This window comes from Erpetoichthys calabaricus, chromosome 14, assembly GCF_900747795.2.
Source record: "Erpetoichthys calabaricus chromosome 14, fErpCal1.3, whole genome shotgun sequence".
In the NCBI taxonomy this organism is placed as follows: domain Eukaryota; kingdom Metazoa; phylum Chordata; class Cladistia; order Polypteriformes; family Polypteridae; genus Erpetoichthys; species Erpetoichthys calabaricus.
In genome coordinates, this window is record NC_041407.2 from 90,219,829 (window position 1) to 90,240,052 (window position 20,224).

Sequence of the window (20,224 nt, forward strand, 5' to 3'; positions counted from 1 at the left end):
GTGAGGTAAAACTTTTGATAAGAATTGGAATAAATGCAAGATCACTGTATTTGCTCATTGCTCAATTCATCTGAACCAAGACCGTGTGTACATCACGTAATAAAGCTTGATTCTGCCTGCTCATCCTGAGGTCTCCGAGTGCTTTCTTTGAGCAGCGTGATTCTGCCACAGCAAATATTATGCGGATGTGTGTGTGTGTTAGGGTAGTATACGTGATGAAATCCTTGATTGTACCCTGCAGTTCTGGTCACCACGCTACAAGAAAGACATAGCAGCACTTGAAGCTGTGCCGAGGAGAGCAACCAAGTGCATCATGGGACTTAAGGACATGTTGTACTGTGACCACCGCAGAGAATTACACCTGTTTACTCAGGCAGAGGAGACTTCATGGAGACCTAATCCAGGTCTTCACAATTCTCATAGACCTCGATAAAGTCGACCCATCAGAAATCTTTCAGATTAATGGTGAACCACATATTCAAGGCCATCAGTGGGAATTATGGGGAAGTGCATTTAGGATTGAAGCCAGGAAGCACTTCTTTATGCAAAAGGTTGTGGGAATCTGGAACAAACCACCAAGACATGGAGTTGAAGCAGAATCCCTGACAACCTTCAAAATGTACCTTAGATGAGATATCAGGACAGCTGTTCTATTAGCTAAACCAATGAGCCGGATGGGCTGAATGGTCTCTTCTCATTTGTCAGAATGTCTTATGTGTGCTGACTTTACATGTTGACCAGGCTTGTGCCACCACTTGACTGGCATTGCATCTTAATTAGGAGTGCACCTTAGTACTGAAACCGTTTATTATTCCGTGATGTACCATTTTACTAACCTTATGAGAATCGGAGTTACACTTGTGCACAGTCCTTATATGTGAATCAGAGAGGCACCAGTCCTGTTTGTTATATGTTGGGAGTTTATTCATTCTCTGTGTCTGCCAGGGTCCTGTTCCTGGTACTCTGTACTCCCTTTTATCCTCAGAGATGTGTATTTGACCGTTAAAATCCTAATATCTGGCCTGTCTCTGCATGGAGTCACCAAGTCACCACGTTTTCCCTGAACATGTCTCTCTATTATCTACATTACTAAACGAAGGTTGTATATATGCACGGATGCCAGACGCCAGAAGCAAGCCGTGCCAAAAGCGCATGTGCACAGCGCCTCAGCGCCCCAGAGTCAAACCCAGCGGCTTCCAGGAGTCAGTAGGTGGCACCCAAACAACACAACACAACCTGTAAACTAAATTTGAGGTAAAGCGTACATGCCAACAAGTTGCCATGGTGACATATTTAAACTTGAGGTAGTGGTGACTACTGACAGTGCCAGTAGTCAGCTACTCCACAGTGCCAGCAGTCAGCTACTCCACAGTGCCACCAGTACTCCACTACACTGTGCCAGCAATCAGCTACTCCACAGTGCCAGCAGTCAGTGTTCTCCACTCCACAGTGCCAGCAGCTACTCCACTATACAGTGCCAGCAGTCAGTGTTCTCCTCTCCACAGTGCCACCAGTACTCCACTACACAGTGCCAGCAATCAGCTACTCCACAGTGCCAGCAGCTACTCCACTACACAGCGCCAGCAGTCAGTGTTCTCCACTCCACAGTGCCACCAGTACTCCACTCCACAGTACCAGTGGTCAGTGTGCTCTAATCCACTGTGCCAGCACTCAGTGTGGCAGCTGTCAGTGTGGCTTATTTGAGTCACATTAAGGTAATTCAGTGTTAAAAGTAAGTTCAATTATGATTCCTAACAGCAAACGACTTCTAGCTAACGACACAGCCATAGAGAAAAAAAAAAGAGGCTGCATAGATAAAAACAATGAACGGAGGCGCCTACAACGCGCTTCTGAAACACCAGAACCAAAGGAGTAACGGCTCCAAAAAGAAACAGCTTTAGTACAAATGTATTTATTTAATTAAATGAAAACTTTCCCAGGATGCCCCCACCCTCCATGATTTTTCATCCCTACAAAGATTGGAGGGAACAGAAAGTGGTTGCCATTCTTGAATTTGCGATTCTTTAGAGAATCGAGGGTTTACTGGTAAATAAAGGGACGAGATGAGACTTTTTTTTTTCCTGCGATGAGACGTGACACTTTCATGTCCCACGAGACGGTCAAGTCACGTCATACTTACAACCTTTGGAAGCAAGTCCCGTGAGACAATGACTTTTGCAAGTCACACCCTGCTTACAACCATTTTCAAACAGGACCACGGCCATCTAACCTCTCAGTTGTTGGAATGCTTTTGGCAGACACACTTCCTGTGCTCTCAGCTCTTAAAACGTTGATACGTTTTAGATGGCACGTCAACGACTAAGCGAAGAAGAAAGAGCAGCACGTCGAAAAGAGCCCCAAAGGCGTTGGAGAGAAAAGAATGCAAAAAGGAATAAAAATAATCTATGTGTAAATTCTGAAAATAAGGAAAGTAATAATCAGCCCGTCCCACGAGACTAGACTTTGTGCCAAGAGGTTTAGCCATGTCAGGGGCCGGAAAAAGCCCCCTAGTCTTTCAAAAGATCGGAGCATTTGGTTATTTTTTCAGCCTAAGTAGGCCCTATGTGATCAGGTGCATGAGTTGTGTCCCTTGTAAGAGACGGCTGGCAGCTCAACCCGGCTGGGACGCCCCTGAGATGGAAGGATGGGGGAAGGCAGCCTTTCAAGAACACTACCTCCCCCAAAACGCTAGATGGCAACTCCCCTGGACTGCAGCGGTGCCCGGGATTCCCGTAGGGCACTATGGGACATGGAGTTTGGCAACACAGCCCTGCTGGGTACCATGGGTGCTGTCAGGGGATGCTGAAGGAAGATGGTGGGAGAATAAATTCTCACCTAACCCAGCAGTACTAGCGGATCACGAGGACGGAAGTCCCGAAGTACTTCTGGGCTGATTAAAGAACTGGGATTCTCTGTCTGACTCAGAAGTGCTGGCAAGTCACGTGGACGGAAGAGCAGAAGTACTTCTGGGTCAAGAACTATCTTAAGGATTGCTGAAGACCCAGCAAGCGAGCCAGAGTCGGGTGCAGGTGGACAAAGCATGCTGGGAGGTGTGGAGGAGAAGAAAGAGAGAGAATTGTGTTGATTATTGTATTACTTGCCTGTTTATTGGTAGCTGTGGTGCTTAGGGCACTGTTTTTTGGAGAAGAAAGAATCAAAAATACCTCTCAGTGCTTTTACCTTGTGTCCTGCGTGTCTGTCTGTTGGGTTTAAATGGGCAACAGTGCCACCTAGCGTCCACACCCTGTAATGGACTGACACCCCATCTGGAGGTTTGTTCTTGTTTTGAACCCAAAACTGCTGAGTTTGAAATCAACTCTGAATTACATTAGGAAGGTTTGAGAGAATTATGTGAGCTCCACCACAGTAGTGCCTGTGTTCTGTTTATGGATCAGGGCTGCACCACTATGCCATACACCAGTAAATTACCTTTAGCTGGTTGTTGCTTATGAAAACCGTATAAGGTTTAAACCACTTTACTGGTCTTAGAGGTTGATCAAAGTTAGCACTTTTGTACTTCCCTTTTTATTTCATTTTGGGTTGCACCACTATAGTGGTCTCCTCTGTGAATCAGCGTTGCACCGCTATACTGCACACAGCTATGTACTCCACCAGTGTGTCTTACCTATGGATCACGCGACTTGCAACACTTATTGTCCTTACATGTGGAATGTGGTTACACCCCTGTGTTGCCCTGTGAAACACTAGATTGGCCTTCGATATGCACCTTATTATTGATATTATATACGCAGTAGAGTAGCACCACTTCACTGGCCTCGCATGCTAATCAGGACTGTACCCGTGTACTGACCACTGCTGCTGTACTTTAATGAATTTGGAATAATTTCCTTTACTCATGTCTTCTGTACCTTACTGGACCGGTGTAAAAAAGTAAATGAGCCACCACCTGAGATCAATCTTTTCTTTATTTTACATTACAGTAGCTTAAAAGGCTAATAATTGTGCCAATACCTTTTGAATTTTTGTGCCATCTTCTTGTTTTTCATATTTTTTGTGGCACTGACCATCATAGAAGTCTCATGTTATTCTTTAACATTGGCATGGAAGAGGCTGAGCTTGCCAGAGCCAGCGTCGGAATGGCATGTGTGATCTAAAATGAGATCACTGGCATTGTGCAAGATAGACATGTGGCTCCACCAAAGGGAAGGATTACAGGTACTCTCAAAAAACAGGAGTGTCCCCCTTTGCAGTCAGATGTTCATGGTTGGCGCTCTTTGAGAGCATCACTCTTTCTTCTCTCTCACTCTTATTTAAATTAAAAAGTCTGACCACGTGTGTCACTCTCACTCCAGTGGCTCTTTGTTGAGATGGTCAATGTCCTTTTCCATTTCCTTTTGAAGATTTAAGAGATTCAGATGAGCTTCAATTCAAATGGTTTTCTTAGTCTTGAACTGGGATCTTCTGTCACACAGCTGGCCCCTTCATTAGCCCTTTACAGCAATTCAACAACACTGCTGTCCAGGAGGTAACTGGCAAAGATTAGTTTCACAACTTTGATATCTTAACATAGACACAATGAAAACTGCAAAGGAGGAAGGATGTGAATTACAAAAGTGCCAAAAAAGCAGGTAGGCGAGGAGGACATTGGGATCTTTGAAGGCATAAGATGAACTGGTAGCCCGAGCCTGGACTCTGAAAATATCCTCTTGTGTCACTCTGGGAAGAAACAAACCAAAAAGAAACACAATCCAATGTTATGACCTCAGAATAACTGGGAGCAGTAAGAGTGGCAACTGACAAGTGAGGTGTGAAATAACTCGGAGGTGCCCTGACTGGGCAAGAGTGCGAGTCAAAGTGAAAGTGGCAAAGGGGGCATCTATCTATCTATCTATCTATCTATCTATCTATCTATCTATCTATCTATCTATCTATCTATCTATCTATCTATCTATCTATCTATCTATCTATCTATCATATAGTGCTACCTACCAACTGAATAGTGCTATCTATCTATCTATCGCCTTTCATATCCATCCATCCTTTGAGTTTCTCTGCCTGGTTTTTCTAGTGCAAGACATTAAACCTCAGATGCCAGCACACACACTTAACAAGATAATTTAAACTTGCTAGTGAAACTAATGGCAGTTCTTTAAAGGCATAGTGAAGTTAGGATTACGTATGTGAGGACTTTGGTCAAAATTAAAGGAAATGCGTGCAAGACAATACCAACAGTTGTGAGGATCTGGGCTAAAGTATGTAGTTGAAGACCCTGGATCACTGTTGGAAAAACATCTGGACAAGATATGAGGACAATTTAGATACACACTTCGTGGACTGAGGGCTCACTGCTCAATTGCAAAATTTATGAGATTTTTTTTTTATGTTGGTAGTAAACAGACTCACTATTATACTGCATATAGACTGGGGTTGTACCACCATATTGTCACAGGAGTACATTCTGTACTGCCCTTATATAAGGCTGTATCTCTCTGATTCTACTCTGAACTGTTACTGATCTCCCTGTCTTCTGTTTGCCCTCACAGTATAATGATGTGGACTGGGTGGCACTGCCACATTGCAAACCTACTATTCTTGCCCATGGGATGCGTCTCCAGAGACAGAGAGAGCCCTGGGATTCAAAGACAAAAGGATTTCATCTCCATTTGACCCTAAACATTGGCACAGTGGTGCAGTAGGTTAGTGTTGCTGTTTTAATGGAACCAGCTTTCTGTGCCTGTTTTCCTTATAACCATGTCAATTTTCCTTCCACATCACAAAAGATGTTTAGACTAAGTTGAAGAACTTAAGAAGTTAGTGATTACTATTGGGCCCTGCAGTTTTGTGTGTGTATAGGAATGGGCCTGCAGTGGACTGGCTCTCCATCAACGGTTCTTTCCTGTCTTATTCCTAGTGAGGAGGTGGGGGTGGGGTGTTTGTGAATAGTCACTGGCCCCTCCCACAACCTTCAGCTGGATAAAACAGGTTTGAAAATGTTGTGTTATATATTTAGACCTGTTAAATGAATATACTCAATTTTAGTATAACCGTCATACAGTATTTTATGGCTTTCACCCTGGTGCTGCGATTATATATGAAACAAGGCTAAACCGCTGGGATGGCTTTTTTATATAATGTACAGTTCTACCGCCCATCTATGTAGATTACTGTTTTGCTAACAATTTCTATTTATATATAACAACACAGAGATATAAAAAAAATCCTTTTGAAGCATGTTAACAGTGCTAAACAGAAGCATTGGCCTCCCTGTCTCCAACCACTGATCACCTATTGTCCTTCAATATATGCCAATCTAATTACCTCTTACATTTTTTTTGCTGGCCACATATCAGTAGAATGACACACTTTCTTGCAATTTCCTGATGGTGTCGTCAATTGATTCATAGTCGTGGTCGCTGTCATCAGAATGTCCTGAAAGAAAAGCAGGAAAGAAGTTCAATGGACACAAATGTGAGCCTGAAATCGCCTTAAACACCACTTTGGAAAACACTGGCAAGTAATGGACATGTGTAGCCTCACCTTCTGTTTTCTTCTTGGTTTTCTTTGGAGACTTTACATACTCATTAGGTTTTGCTGTGTCTGGCTGTGCCAAAGACTTTCTTGGTAATATCTCAGGGGGGCTGTCCAGTGGGCTTCTGCTAAGCTGCAAGACAAGTTAATTAGCTGAATTAGTTTGGGGTGGGCAACTAAAAAAAACACAGTTGTCAGATACTGTTTGGTCGTCACACAAATGAATGCTTGTTAGAGATGTACATTGAGATCCAACTGACGTAGTGAATTGTCTATCTGTCTGTCTGTCTGTCTATCATATAGTGCCTTTCATATCTATCTATCTATCTATCTATCTATCTATCTATCTATCTATCTATCTATCTATCTATCTATCTATCTATCTATCTATCTATCTATCTATCATATAGTGCCTTTCATATCTACAGTATCTATCTATAGATTGCATTTTAGAAATCCATGTCTGCTGGTGCGAGATGACTAATAATTTGCTCTCAGTTTTAGACGGCTTTTTGATGGGTCACCACACTGGTGGTTGGTCCCCTTCCTGTTTATAGATAACAAATATTTTCCCTTAAAGATTTATGACTTCAATCATAAATCAATATAATATCTTCCCCTAGTGATTTCTCATTTATTTAGACTCTAACACTAATTTGCGAAAGCTTCAGGGGTATGAGGAAGTCGTGCCACAGATCCCTATGATCCCTCAAACTCTCGACTTTCTTGATATAAAACAGTTGAGATGATGTACTAAGTTTTAATGTAGATGGTAGTCATTGTGGGTTTTTCTTTTTTTGGAGTAAAGTGTTTTAAAAGCAGCATCATGGTTAATCCTGTTAAAGGTGAGGTGGATCTGGTGGGAAATAAGTAGACATCAAAGAGTAAAACGGTCCAATTATCAGGCACTAAAGGCAGACAAGTGTGAGGGCGAAGAAGTGGTTGAAACCAAGCAAGTTGTTGTTCATATGAATCAAAGAGTGAATTTAAATAAGTGAGCGGAAAGCCGCTACGCATATTGATCTCAGGTAATTCACCACAACATTCTGCACAACCTGGACTGGACTAAATTAAAGTAGACCCGTCCATCAATTTTGAATCCACTCAATCCAGTTCAGGGTCAAAGGGTCTGAAGTCCATCAAGGCAACATTGGATGTAAGTGTAGGGCACACTTTTTCACACTGAGCAATTTTAGAGTCCTCAGTAGATGCAACATAAAACACATACACACCTTTTCGAATATGGGAAGAAAACTGGATAACCCAAAAGGTGTACTACAGGTATGGTTTTATTTTGTAGCAACTAGTCTGAAAACAATAACAGCAACATTTATTTCTATAGCACGTTTTCATACAAATTATGTAGCTTAAAATGCTTTTCAAGATGAAGAAAGACAAATGCAAATAATAAAAATAATAATACAAAGTAACAAAGAATAAAGTAAGGCCCTGATGGCCAGGTGGACAGAAAAAAACAAAAAAAAAGAAACTCCAGAGGGCCGGAGAAAAAAAAACCAAAACAAAATCTGCAGGGGTTCCGAGGCCAAGAGACTGCCCAGCTCCCACTGGGCATCCCCAGTATGGGCATACCAGAGGCAGGGTGCCAGTCCATTACAGGATGCACAAGTCCACCCACATTCCCATGAACAGAAATGTTTCAAGTCACTATTGGCATTCCAGAGAAAAACAGACAGACATGATGCTCGAAATGTTACCGGCATATAATTACTGAATGACAGCTGACCTGTCACCAAGACTCACGCACTGGACAGTTTAGACTTGCTAATAAAATTCACATGCATGTTTGTAGGATGAGAGAGGAAACAATGTTTCTGGGATACATCTTTACACAGTACGCATTACTCATTAAATTAACCAGCCTATAATTAAAGTCAATTCCTCAGCCTCATCGACTGAGCAACGTGCAGAAGCAATTCATTAGGTAAATACGTTATGTTGTAAAAGTTGCTGAATATACATCAGGGGGTGTTCTGGGCAAATTCTATAATGTGGTATGTGGCAGAGTCTATAATTGTATGTGCACTTGTGGTCACTGCCCTCCAAAAAAAGACATAGCAGTTCTAGAAGCCACACAGAGCTACTGGTAAAACCAGCCTGCACGTACACCTCCTCGATACACCAGTGCTTGTCTGGTTCAGACGTAACCCATCCCAGCAGTATACTTCTCGTCTGTCTCAAAAAGTACTCCTGTATCCCCTAAACTTGTGGCTCGTCTACACTTCACCAGCATTTGAGCCACACAGAAAACCATTTCATCTTACCAGGGTTAACAGGTGGCACAAGGAGAGCTCACATGAAGGAAACCTACAAGTTGTATCCTGAGCCCACATTCACAACGCTGGTTAGACGTGTCATTCAGCTCTGTCGCTTGTTGCAGGGCTCACATCAAAGCACCCTGCTCTGCTCAGGCACTTCTTGAGAGAATATTACACCCAAGAGGGCCTTTTTAAATACGTTTCTTACTCCATGTACTTGTAGTGATGACGGAGAAAAATGTGGATGATATGATACAAGTTAATGGTAACTGAAGCTGTATAACCGCAAACAATATAATAATGATAAATTTAATTTAAAAGCACCTTTCAAGGTAGGACACTGTACAACAATATACGTAAAATCAAACGGGCCAATCTACAAACAAAATGATTGAGAACAACAAAAGGCAATATTAAAAAGATACGTTTTAAGTTTAGATTTAGAGAAAAGCCAAGCAAAATGACACCTTTTATTGGCTAACTAAAAAGATTACAATATGCAAGCTTTCGAGGCAACTCGGGCCCCTTCTTCAGGCAAGATTAGATTTAAAAACAGAAAGTGAGGTACGAGTATGGAGTTCCAAAGGCAGGACATTCCATAACTGTGGCCCCGATGCTCTAAAAGCCCAATCACCCATAGTGCGTCGTAATGGCAAGGAGTCAGAAGAACAAAGTGAACGTGATGGAGTATATGGACATAATAAAGAAGACAAGTAAGGTGGAACCTTAAAAAACTCAAAGGAGAGGTTTATGTTGAACGAGGAAAGGGACAGCTAGCCAGGTAACTTTAGGAGTGATATGCTCCTGGGGTTTTAAATGGGTAACCACTTTTGCTGCTGTATTTTGTACATATTCAAACTTATTTAGGGTTCTAGCAGGGACACCAAACAACACTGCGTTGCAGTGGTCAAGTTGTGAGGTGACAAAAGCATAGACTTGCAGTATCAGAGAGCAATGGACGGAGCCTTGAAATTTGCTTAAGGTGGAAAAGGGAAACCATCCGTCATCCATCCATTTTCCAACCCACTGAATCCGAACACAGGGTCACGGGGGTCTGCTGGAGCCAATCCCAGCCAACACAGGGCACAAGGCAGGAACCAATCCCGGGCAGGGTGCCAACCCACCGCAGGACACACACAAACACACCCACACACCAAGCACACACTAGCATCAATAATAACGCACAGATTTTTAATCTGTACAGACAAAGACCTAAGAAAACCCAAGATTTTTACTGAAAATAATGTCTGTTTTCTTTAAAGGGCCTGGATACCATAATTAAAGCCTCAGGTTCAAACCAGTTTTGTTAAACTTGACTTGCATGTATGGAATGTTTTGTGATTTTAATAGTATAAAGTATAAAAGAAAAAAAGCCTCCGTTTTATCACTGTTCAGTCTGAGAAAGTTTTCAGACAACCAGTGTTTAACGTCAGCCAAATAGGGAAGCAATGCAGGATGAGGTAATGTGTGCGTAAGCCCCGTGTTCAAATAAATCTGAGTGTCGTCAGCATAACAGTAAAATCATAGGCCGTGCCATTTAATAATGGCACCAAGAGGAAGCATATAAATGATAAAGAGCAGAAGGCCAAGAACTGATCCCTGAGGGACACCAAATAAGTTGGGTCAGACCTAAACTTACCGATGGCAATAACTTGTTGTCAGTCCTTCAGGGGGTATGATTTAAATCACGCAAGAGCATTTCCAACAATATTTAACACATTCTCATATAAAAACAGTCCATTAAAAAAAAAAAAATATATACAGTGATCCCTCGCTATATCGCGCTTCGCCTTTCGCGGCTTCACTCCATCGCGGATTTTATATGTAAGCATATTTAAATATATATCGCGGATTTTTCGCTGCTTCGCGGGTTTCTGAGGACAATAGGTCTTTTAATTTCTGGTACATGCTTCCTCAGTTGGTTTGCCCAGTTGATTTCATACAAGGGACGCTATTGGCAGATGGCTGAGAAGCTATCCAGCTTATTTTCTCTCTCTCTCTCTCTCTCTCTCTTGCGCTGACGTAGGGGGGTGTGAGCAGGGGGGCTGTGTGCAGCTGCTTCCTGAAGGACAGGCTGCACGGAGCTTCGCATACTTAAAAGCTCAAAGGGCACGTATTGATTTTTTTTATCTGTCTCTCGCTATCTCTCTCTCGCTATCTCTCTCTATCTCTCTCTCTCTCTCTCTTCCTGCTCCTGACGGAGGGGGTGTGAGCTGCCGCCTTCAACAGCTTTGTACCGGCGGTGCTTCGCATACTTAAAAGCCAAAAAGCCGTATTGATTTTTTTTTGACTGCTTGCTTTGCACTCCTTTGAAAAGGAAGATATGTTTGCATTCTTTTAATTGTGAGACAGAACTGTCATCTCTGTCTTGTCATGGAGCACAGTTTAAACTTTTGAAAAAGAGACAAATGTTTGTTTGCAGTGTTTGAATAACGTTCCTGTCTCTCTACAACCTCCTGTGTTTCTGCGCAAATCTGTGACCCAAGCATGACATTCTAAAAATAACCATATAAACATATGGTTTCTACTTCGCGGATTTTCCTATTTCGCGGGTGGCTCTGGAACGCAACCCCCGCGATGGAGGAGGGATTACTGTATATTATGTTACTCTTGTTGCATAATCCACATGTCAGTTTTCCAGTAATTTGCTCACAACATGCATTTCTTGCAAAAAGTTCAAGTAGATACATGTACTTCCAGAAAAATCAGTGCACATCATAAACAGGACGTGTGCTCCATTAAAACTTTTGAACTGAAGAGCCACCTTACTCCCGCCCCCTTTATTCATTGGTCAAGAGTCCTGTGTTCAATTCATAAAATCAATCCCATGTTAACTTGCATTTCAGGTAAGTTGTGAAAAAGGGGTCAGGGGAGGAACACAAACACAGTGGGATCGATACTGAAAGCAGCTGTAAACCTGCTAACCAAAGCCCAGTAGGCAAATCAGAATCTTAGTCAAAAATAAAACCGTTAAGCAAAAACAACCCCAAGGCACCGCATTTATTTTTGTAAGGAATATCCCCAGTCACGATTGGTAACTTTTATGTGGTGCCCGCTTATAAAGCGTCACACCTGTGAAGCAGCGAGAGCGAGATCCACAAGACACGCTGCTAGTAACCAGCCATTGTAACAATCTAATGGAGTCATGGTGAGCATTGACCATAACATTTGGCAGTTAATTAGCTAAGTTGTTTGATAAGGTTCATAGTTTTCTAATCCAAAAATAAACCCTAAATGGTCAATGAGAAAGATGTTATAAAGCCAAGTAAAGTTTCAACATCAGAGTATAATCGCCACAGCCCCAAAGTGTTTAGTTATGGTTATCATTTCTCGTTGTGTTTTACGGCTTCTTGAGGTGCCTGAGGCAGCGGCCTAGTCATTTTCAGTTTAAACCAAGAATAGTGGCTACAAATTGGCAACCCATGCTGGGTTTTCTCTTCCCCTACAGTCCATAGCACTGGGAGTGGCTCTGGCTTGTGGTAAATCTGAGCAACTGGGCTAAGAGGGTTTAGTAAATAGATGAGCGAACATAATGTTGTGAAAGTATGCCAGACCCCATGAAAGGCACCTTATTGCTGGAGTCAGTTCCAGGCAAATACCGTCCCACTCTTCGTGGCATGTGCCAAGAAATCAGTGAAACTTGATTTTATAGAACGCTTCGTCACAAAGTGCTACACACAAGCAACCCAAAACAAGATGGCAGGGCAAAAATAAAAGCTTGGCAAACCCACTTAATCTACTGTATTTGAGTATTATGGGAGGCAGGAACCAGCTCTGTCAGGGAGCCCACTCACACACACCTCCATACTGGGCAAGTTTAGATTCGTCAATTACCTTAGTACAGGGGTCCCCAACCACCGGTCCGCGACCCACTACCGGGCCGCAGCCGTCTGACAGCCGGGCCGCGAGAGAACTGCCGGCAACGGAGACTCACTCAGACTTTTCAGAACGCTTGGCGGGCGGGGCTTTGCAGCGGTGCAGAGAGAGGAGAGAGACCGAGGTGAGAGAGTATTACAACAAAGTATTTTTATGGTCCGGACAGTTTCCCCATATGACACGAGTCTATAGAAATCGCGTTACTACGAAGTACATTCAGCAGATGCTTTCATTACAACGAAGTGACCTTGAAATGCCTGAATGAATCATCCACAGAGCAGTTAGATCTGTGGTCGCAGCTCAGATGTGCACGTTTGCACAACGATCCCCAAACTGAAACATTGTAAAAAAAAAATTCTTTCTTCGAACTTTCCTCGTACTGTTTTTTTTTTTTTTTTGTTTTCTGTGGTTTTCAGTGATACCTTTTGCTTATTGCTTGTCAACATTTGAAAAACATCCATTGGAATTTAACTCATTGTCACCCTCCTATAGAAACGGCAGACACGAGAAAAAGATAGCAGTGTTAATGTTTGTGATGTGCAATCTGTTGGAATGGCAAATGCAAAGCATATGTCTTTGTTATATGCAAAAAAAGAAGAAAAATCTCAGGTTGCAAACGTATGCGAACTGCTTAATAACTTAATAATAATAGAAATGTTATGTAAATTGTGTATAAAACTGCCCATACCCCGACCGGTCCGTGGAAAAATTTGCATGTAATAAAGTGGTCCTTGCTGTCAAAAAGGTTGGGGACCACTGCCTTAGTAGACTCCTCTTTAGGATTTCGGAGGAAAATCTGAAGAAAAGTTCACACTGGGCCCAGGATTTAGACTGGGCACTGGATCAGTGAGACGGCCATACTATCACAATTATATGAATTATACAATACTCACTACTCATTAAATTTACCAGCCTATAATTAAAATCAACTCCTCGACCTCATCGAATGAGCAACGTGCAGAGGCAATTCATAAGGTAAATACGTTATGTTGTAAAAGTTGCTGAATATACATCAGGAGGTGTTCTGGGCAAATTCTATAATGTGGTATGTGGCAGAACCTATAATTGTATGTGCACTTGTGGTCACTGCCCTCCAAAAAAAGACAGAAGCCATGCAGAGCTACTGGTAAAACCAGCCTGCACGTACACCTCCTCAATACACCAGTGCTTGTCTGGTTCAGACGTATCCCATCCCAGCAGTATACTTCTCGTCTTTCTCAAAAAGTACTCCTGTATCCCCTAAACTTGTGGCTCGTCTACACTTCACCAGCATTTGAGCCACACAGAAAACCATTTCATCTTACCAGGGTTAACAGGTGGCACAAGGAGAGCTCACATTGCCCTTGAGCCCATGAGCCCTTCCACAAAGCTCTGCAAAGCAAATGGTGAACGTTGACCATAACATTAGGCAAAGTTAACTTTCTTCCAGACATCATAAATCGACTGTTAATGAGTTTGATAAGGTTCATAATTTTCTCATCCAAAAAAATGGTCAATGAGAAAGATGTTATAAAGTCAAGTAAAGTTTAAACATCAGAGTATAATCGCCACAGCCCCAAAGTGTTTAGTTACAGTTTATCATTTCTCGTCATGTTTTACGGTTCCTTGAGGTGCCCAAGGCAGCGGCCTAGTCATTTTCAGTTTAAACCAAAGAATAGTGGCTACAAATTGGCAACCCATGCTGGGTTTTCTCTTCCCCTACAGTCCATAGCACTGGGATTGGCTCTATCACAGTTATAAATAAGAATTAAGCATAAAACAAATGGCAAACAAAGAAATTGTGCTGGCTTTTGTTGACCGTTAGACTTTTTGCTAGTTACATTTTCGTTCTAGTTGAAAGCTGTGGTGCTAAGAATCTTGCCGGTGGCCAAACAGAAGATCACTAATGCTGGTGTTGTATTGTGTGCTAAGTAGCTTTGCGCCTTTCAGGGTGACAGATCTTGAGGGAAGTCTGTGAAAGTCACACCTCCGTGCTGCACTGACCACAAGGTCAACGTAATCCGCATTTGAGGATGTAGCCAAGTAGCTGCTATATATGAGAAATGTTTGAAGTAGAAGTAAACATGTATTGCAGTTCCTCATCACTCACATACTGTGCTTCTCTTAATACCATGCTAGTAAGATATTTACATTTGAATAAATTCTGAAATTTGTATTTTTGGCCATAGCTTTAAATGCTTAACTTTCTTGTACCATTTTCTTTTGAAGTCATCCATTATCTGTGGCGTTTGCTTCCTTAATTATATCCAGAAACTGACAACAAGTGGTCAACAGTGCAAACGTGGGTGCAAAATATCACAAAATGCTAAAGGGGAGCAGCCATGTCAGTGTCATATTCGCTTAAACTGGAGGTTCTCACGTTCAGTTCTGCAGCCCAGGATGGTTGGAAGTGGTCTTCCCTACCAACTTCCACCTCTTTTCTCATTAAGGCAGCTCTTCTTCAATATCGTGGGGCAGAGGGGTCCTTTCATCGGATTGGCTGGCTCAGCACTGACTCAGCTGTGGAATGGCCAATAGGGGGAGGCAGCTTGATGGCCGAGGTCTCCAGGACTCTAAACAAATCCAAATCCTATTATGTGATATCATCTACTGTTAAATTCTGGTCCGTACTTGTAAAATTTTTATTTTTATACTGTATTGAGGATTTGTTCTGTGTATTGTATTGTATTGTATTGACCCCCTTCTTTTTGACACCCACTGCGCCCCCAACCTACCTGGAAAGGGGTCTCTCTTTGAACTGCCATATTTTCCCCTACAAGGGTTTTTTGGGAGTATTCCCTCGTCTGGGCGGCACGGTGGCATAGTGGCACAGTGGTAGCGCTGCTGCCTCGCAGTTAGGAGACCTGGGTTCGCTTCCCGGGTCCTCCCTGTGTGGAGTTTGCATGTTCTCCCCGTGTCTGTGTGGGTTTCCTCCGGGTGCTCTGGTTTCCTCCCACAGTCCAAAGACATGCAGGTTAGGTGGATTGGCGATTCTAAATTGTGCCTCGTGTGTGGTTGTGTATGTGTGTGCACCCTGTGGTGGGCCGGCGCCCTGCCCAGGGTTTGTTTCCTGCCTTGTGCCCTGTTTTGGCTGGGATTGGCTCCAGCAGACCCCCGTGACCCTGTAGTTAGGATATAACGGGTTGGATAATGGATGGATGGATGGATGGATTTCCTCGTCTTCTTAGAGAGTCAAGGCTGGGGGGCTGTCAAGAGACAGGGCCTGTTAAAGCACATTGCGGCACTTCTTTTGTGATTCTGAGCTATACAAAAATAAATTGTATTGTATTGTATATGATAATCTCCATCACAGGGAGAGGCTTGCCACAAAGCCAGAGTGACAGCTCATTCAGATGAGCTAAGAGAAGTTTCTCCGGCTCAGCTGAACAAACAGGCTACTTGACTTTTACTGCAATGGGGAGTTTATCATATTACACAGCCGCAGGCCCCTCTCTCAGCCTCGCTGTCCCCTCTTTACAATCATATTTTATTGCAGCCATGCATTTCTAATCCATTCAATATTTTTCTTCGGGAAGTTGCTAAGTCTCGAGATAGATAACATGCTTGTTTTCTCTGAACTGCTATGTCATAAATGTTTTTCTCCAGCAGGGGACTATTTTTTTGTATAAAATGTACACATTTTGTAAAAAAAAATCTTCCCTTCCATTCATTTCTTTTCATAAAATACTGGCTAGTTGTGGGTAGCATTTCTAGATTCAACCAACAAACCTTCTAAATTTACACCTGGATGATCTCAGGAGATGACGGGAAAAGGATTTTAAATTAGAACGTCAGACTTAGAGACATTCATAAAGTGCATTCTTCTTCAATTTGTGCAAAGCAGGTCCCAGTTCAGCTAAAATATTTAAATTGTGCCCACATATCTCACTTAAAACTGTCAGAATTGTATCAGGAACAAGATCTGAACTGTCATTAAGTGCCTGCTTCACAAGAAATGCTCTACACGTAGGCCTTTTCCGCTTAAAATCTTTTTACTCCTCTTGGGTAGCTTTGGGTCTGAAATCACTCCCTGCCCATAACTGATATATGGAGTCACACCAGACTGGATAGCAGTGTGCATTGACAAATCTATTGAAAGGTCCTGTAGTACATCGCGTGCACAGACTTATCTTGCTTAATTGGAAGAATCCTAACCCACCAGTCATAACTTAATGGGAATCTGATACCATACATTATTTTGGAAAAAAAAAAAGAATGGCTGAAGAATTTAGAATTGAAGCAGAATTCATTAATGCGATTGTATAACAGCTTGACGTGTCTATGGTTGAGTTTTGCTGCTATTTCAATGTAGGTGTGAATAACCATACTGGGCTTTTTCTGTCATTTAGCTCTTTGATGTGGGTAAGAAAAGGTGGTCGGTGTGTTTTAGCTTGATGGAACAGAAAGTATTTGAAAATTTTCAAAGAAAAAACTTGCACTCAAAGATACAGTGGATGCAGAAAATCTGCAGACCCCTTCGCTTTCTGCACACTTTATTGTATTGTAGATTTGTTCTAAATGGATACGTTTGCCCTTTTTTGCTCATCAGTCTGCACTCCATAACTCATGATGACAAAAGTGAAAGCAGGTTTACAAATTTATTAAAAATCATATTGGACCCTTTACTGTGGCACTCCAAATTGTGTTCAAAGCATTATGTTTGCTTTACTTCTCCTTGAGATGTGCCAAGAACTTGATTGGACTCCACCTATGTAAACTGAACTGATTGGGCATCATTTAGAAAGGCACATGCGTGCCTGTGTATTGAAAGTCCACAATTCACACAGCCTGTCATGACCAAAACAAAGCCATAAAGTCCAAGCAACCCTTTGAGACTTCCGAGATCAAATTGTGTTTTGAGGCACAGATCAGGGCAAGGGGATAACACCATTTCTAATGCTTTGAGTATCTTCAGGAGCTCAGTGACCTCAAAAATTGAGTAATGGAAGAAGTTTGAAACCACCAGGACTCTTACTAGAGTTGGCTATCCAGTCAATCTGAGTACCTTGGCAAGATGGGCCAATGTTCACTTTTAACAGAGCTTTAGATGTCTTCTTCTGAGATGTGTGAATCTGTTGGAAACACAGCCGTCTCAGCAGCACTCCCTTAATCAGATGAATATGACAGACCACTGAGAGAGAGCATTTAAGGACTGTGAAAACCTGAGGAAAAAGATTCTCATTCTCTGATGAGACCAGAAAATGGGTAGAACACCTATTCATCACGTGCCTAATGCCATCCCTGCGGTGAAGCATGGTAGTGGTAGCATCATACTATGGGGGTTCTTCTCAGCAGTAAGCAAAGGGAGACTGGTAAGAACTGAGGGAAAGATGAATGTAGACAAATACAGAGCGGTCCTTGAGGAAAACCTGCCAAATAGTGCGTGCAACCTCAGACTGGGGTGATGGTTCACCTTTTAGAATGATAGCCGAGACAACTCTGAAGTGGCTTTGGGGGCAAGTCTCTAACGGTCCTTGAATGGCCATTCCAAAGCCCAGACTTAAAACCCATAACTCATCTGTGGAGAGACCTGAAGATGGAAGTTCACAGATGCTTCCCATCCAATCTAATGGTGTTTGAGAGGATCTGCCAGGAAGAATGGGATAAAACTTGCTGAGACTTATCCAATAAGACTCGAAGCTGGAATTGCTGCTAAATAGGCTTCTGCAAAGTACAGAATTAATGGTCTCAGTACTTACATGAATGATTGATAGATTTCAGGTTTTGATGTTTAATAAATTTAAACCATTCTGAAAACGTTTTCACTTTGTCATTATGGGTAATTAAGTGTAGAGTGATGGGCAAGAATTGCAAAGTTATCCATTTAAAATGAGATCTACAGCACAATGAAGTGTTCACAAAGTGATGGGGTCTGAATACGTTCTGAATCCACTGCACGTTCACATGTGCGATTGCTTACATCAAGTAAGCAATGTTGTATACTATCATAACTGCATCAAACAATAAGTAAGTACAATGTGTAAATATGATGCGTGATATTGACGTAATAGCTGTATGTTTTTCAACAGGTCTGCAAATTTACAATAATTCACTTTTAAGCTACCTTAAAGATAACCTGCTATCCCACAAAGAACAAAATGTCCACTGTCTTGTACATTGCTAAATTAATTATGCTGATTAATCCAGGATGAAGACAAATAGCTAAGCTATTTAAAATAGATGTGTCCGCATCGCAGCTCTTCATTATCCAATCCAGAAGTTCTTATGTGTGTTTGTTGGTTGTTGTTTGTTTATTATAATATTTATGAATGTTTTTTTTTTCTTCTCTTGAGCTTCTGTAAAATTTTTGTTTCCCCTTGGGGTCAAATAAAGTACATCAAATCCCTGGCAGTAAGGGACGAAGCAAACTCGGAGAGGGTGAGAATCCGTTGCAGTGTACATTTACACACACACACTTTTACACTGGCCCAGTTTCAGCTCACGGCAAATACTCATAACTCCATGACCATCACTAAAAACTCAACACTCGATAATTGTGCCCATTTGTTTTTGGTTAGGCCCTTAGTCCTCTGGAGCCTGGCTCAGTCTGTCAGCTAATGGCAGGAGTGGAGTGGTCAGGTAAAGGAAGAAGGCATATCTGTAAAAGCCAACTATTATAAATACAGTGGAACCTCGGTTTGCGAGCATCATTTGTTCCGGAAACGTGCTCGCAGTCCAAAGCACTCGTATATCAAAGTGAATTTCCCCATAAGAAATAATGGAAACTCAGATGATTCGTTCCACAACCCAAAACTATTCGTATAAAAATGATAAATACAAAATATAAAGTAAAAATACATAAAACAAATTAACCTGCACTTTACCTTTGAAAAGAATCATGGCTGGTGTGAGTGAGTTTCTAAACTCTTGTGGAATTGCACCCAACGGGACGACACACGGAAGAGCGTCCCAAAGCAATCGCAGTCTCCCAGCGCTGTAGCAGTTCGCCGTAAAAGCGAATCCAAAAAGATCGCGGACATGCTATAAGCGCCTGCCGTCAATGGGTGATACAAGGAACAAGGAACATTATAAATGCGCAGGGCCCTGCCTGACTGCTGTGTCTGTGTATAGGAGAGCGGCAGATCCTGCTACAATAGATAACCACGCTGTTGCTGTTTCAAGCTGAATAAAGCTGGTGTTGCTAAAGTACTGAGACTCAGCTTCGTGTTTTGGGGTGTAAGACGGGGACTCGCATGTCACAGCATACACGCGCGCACACACACATACACACAGTGCTGTAGTAAACAGTATACGCTCGTACGGATGTTGACTATATGAGTAAGGCATGCTGACTCAGACGGAGAATAGGAGATGATTGCCCACAATCCCGCAGCAAGAGAGAGAGAGAAGAACCATCAGCTCAGTTGTGATCACATGACGCTCAGCAGACAAAGTGTATACATACTACTCGTATTGCAAGGCCTCGCTCATTTATCAAGTCAAAATTTATTAAAAATTTTAGCTAGTCTTGCAAAACACTCGTAAACCAAGTTACTCGCAAACCGAGGTTCCACTGTAACTGGAAATTCACTATAATTTAGTGTTTTTAATTAATATACCTATTATTTATTAAAAATCATACATAGGGGCGTACTACAGTACAC

General features: G+C 42.2%; 1 protein-coding gene across 2 annotated transcripts in view; it reads right to left on the reverse strand.

Annotated features, from left to right (window-relative positions):
* Positions 1 to 3,908: 3,908 nt before the first annotated feature.
* The window catches only part of themis2 (thymocyte selection associated family member 2), a 108,764-nt gene continuing 92,448 nt past the window's right edge, over positions 3,909 to 20,224 (reverse strand). The window contains exons 5-7 of one of the 2 annotated variants that reach the window (XM_028819971.2): positions 6,499 to 6,622; positions 6,287 to 6,390; positions 3,909 to 4,677 (exon numbers count right to left, since the gene is read on the reverse strand). In XM_028819971.2, the coding sequence (XP_028675804.1) occupies positions 6,308 to 6,390; positions 6,499 to 6,622 (207 nt within the window). In that variant the 3' untranslated portion in view covers positions 3,909 to 4,677; positions 6,287 to 6,307. Of the gene's footprint in view, positions 4,678 to 6,279; positions 6,391 to 6,498; positions 6,623 to 20,224 lie in introns of both variants that reach the window. The other variant, XM_028819972.2, reaches the window with a different exon arrangement.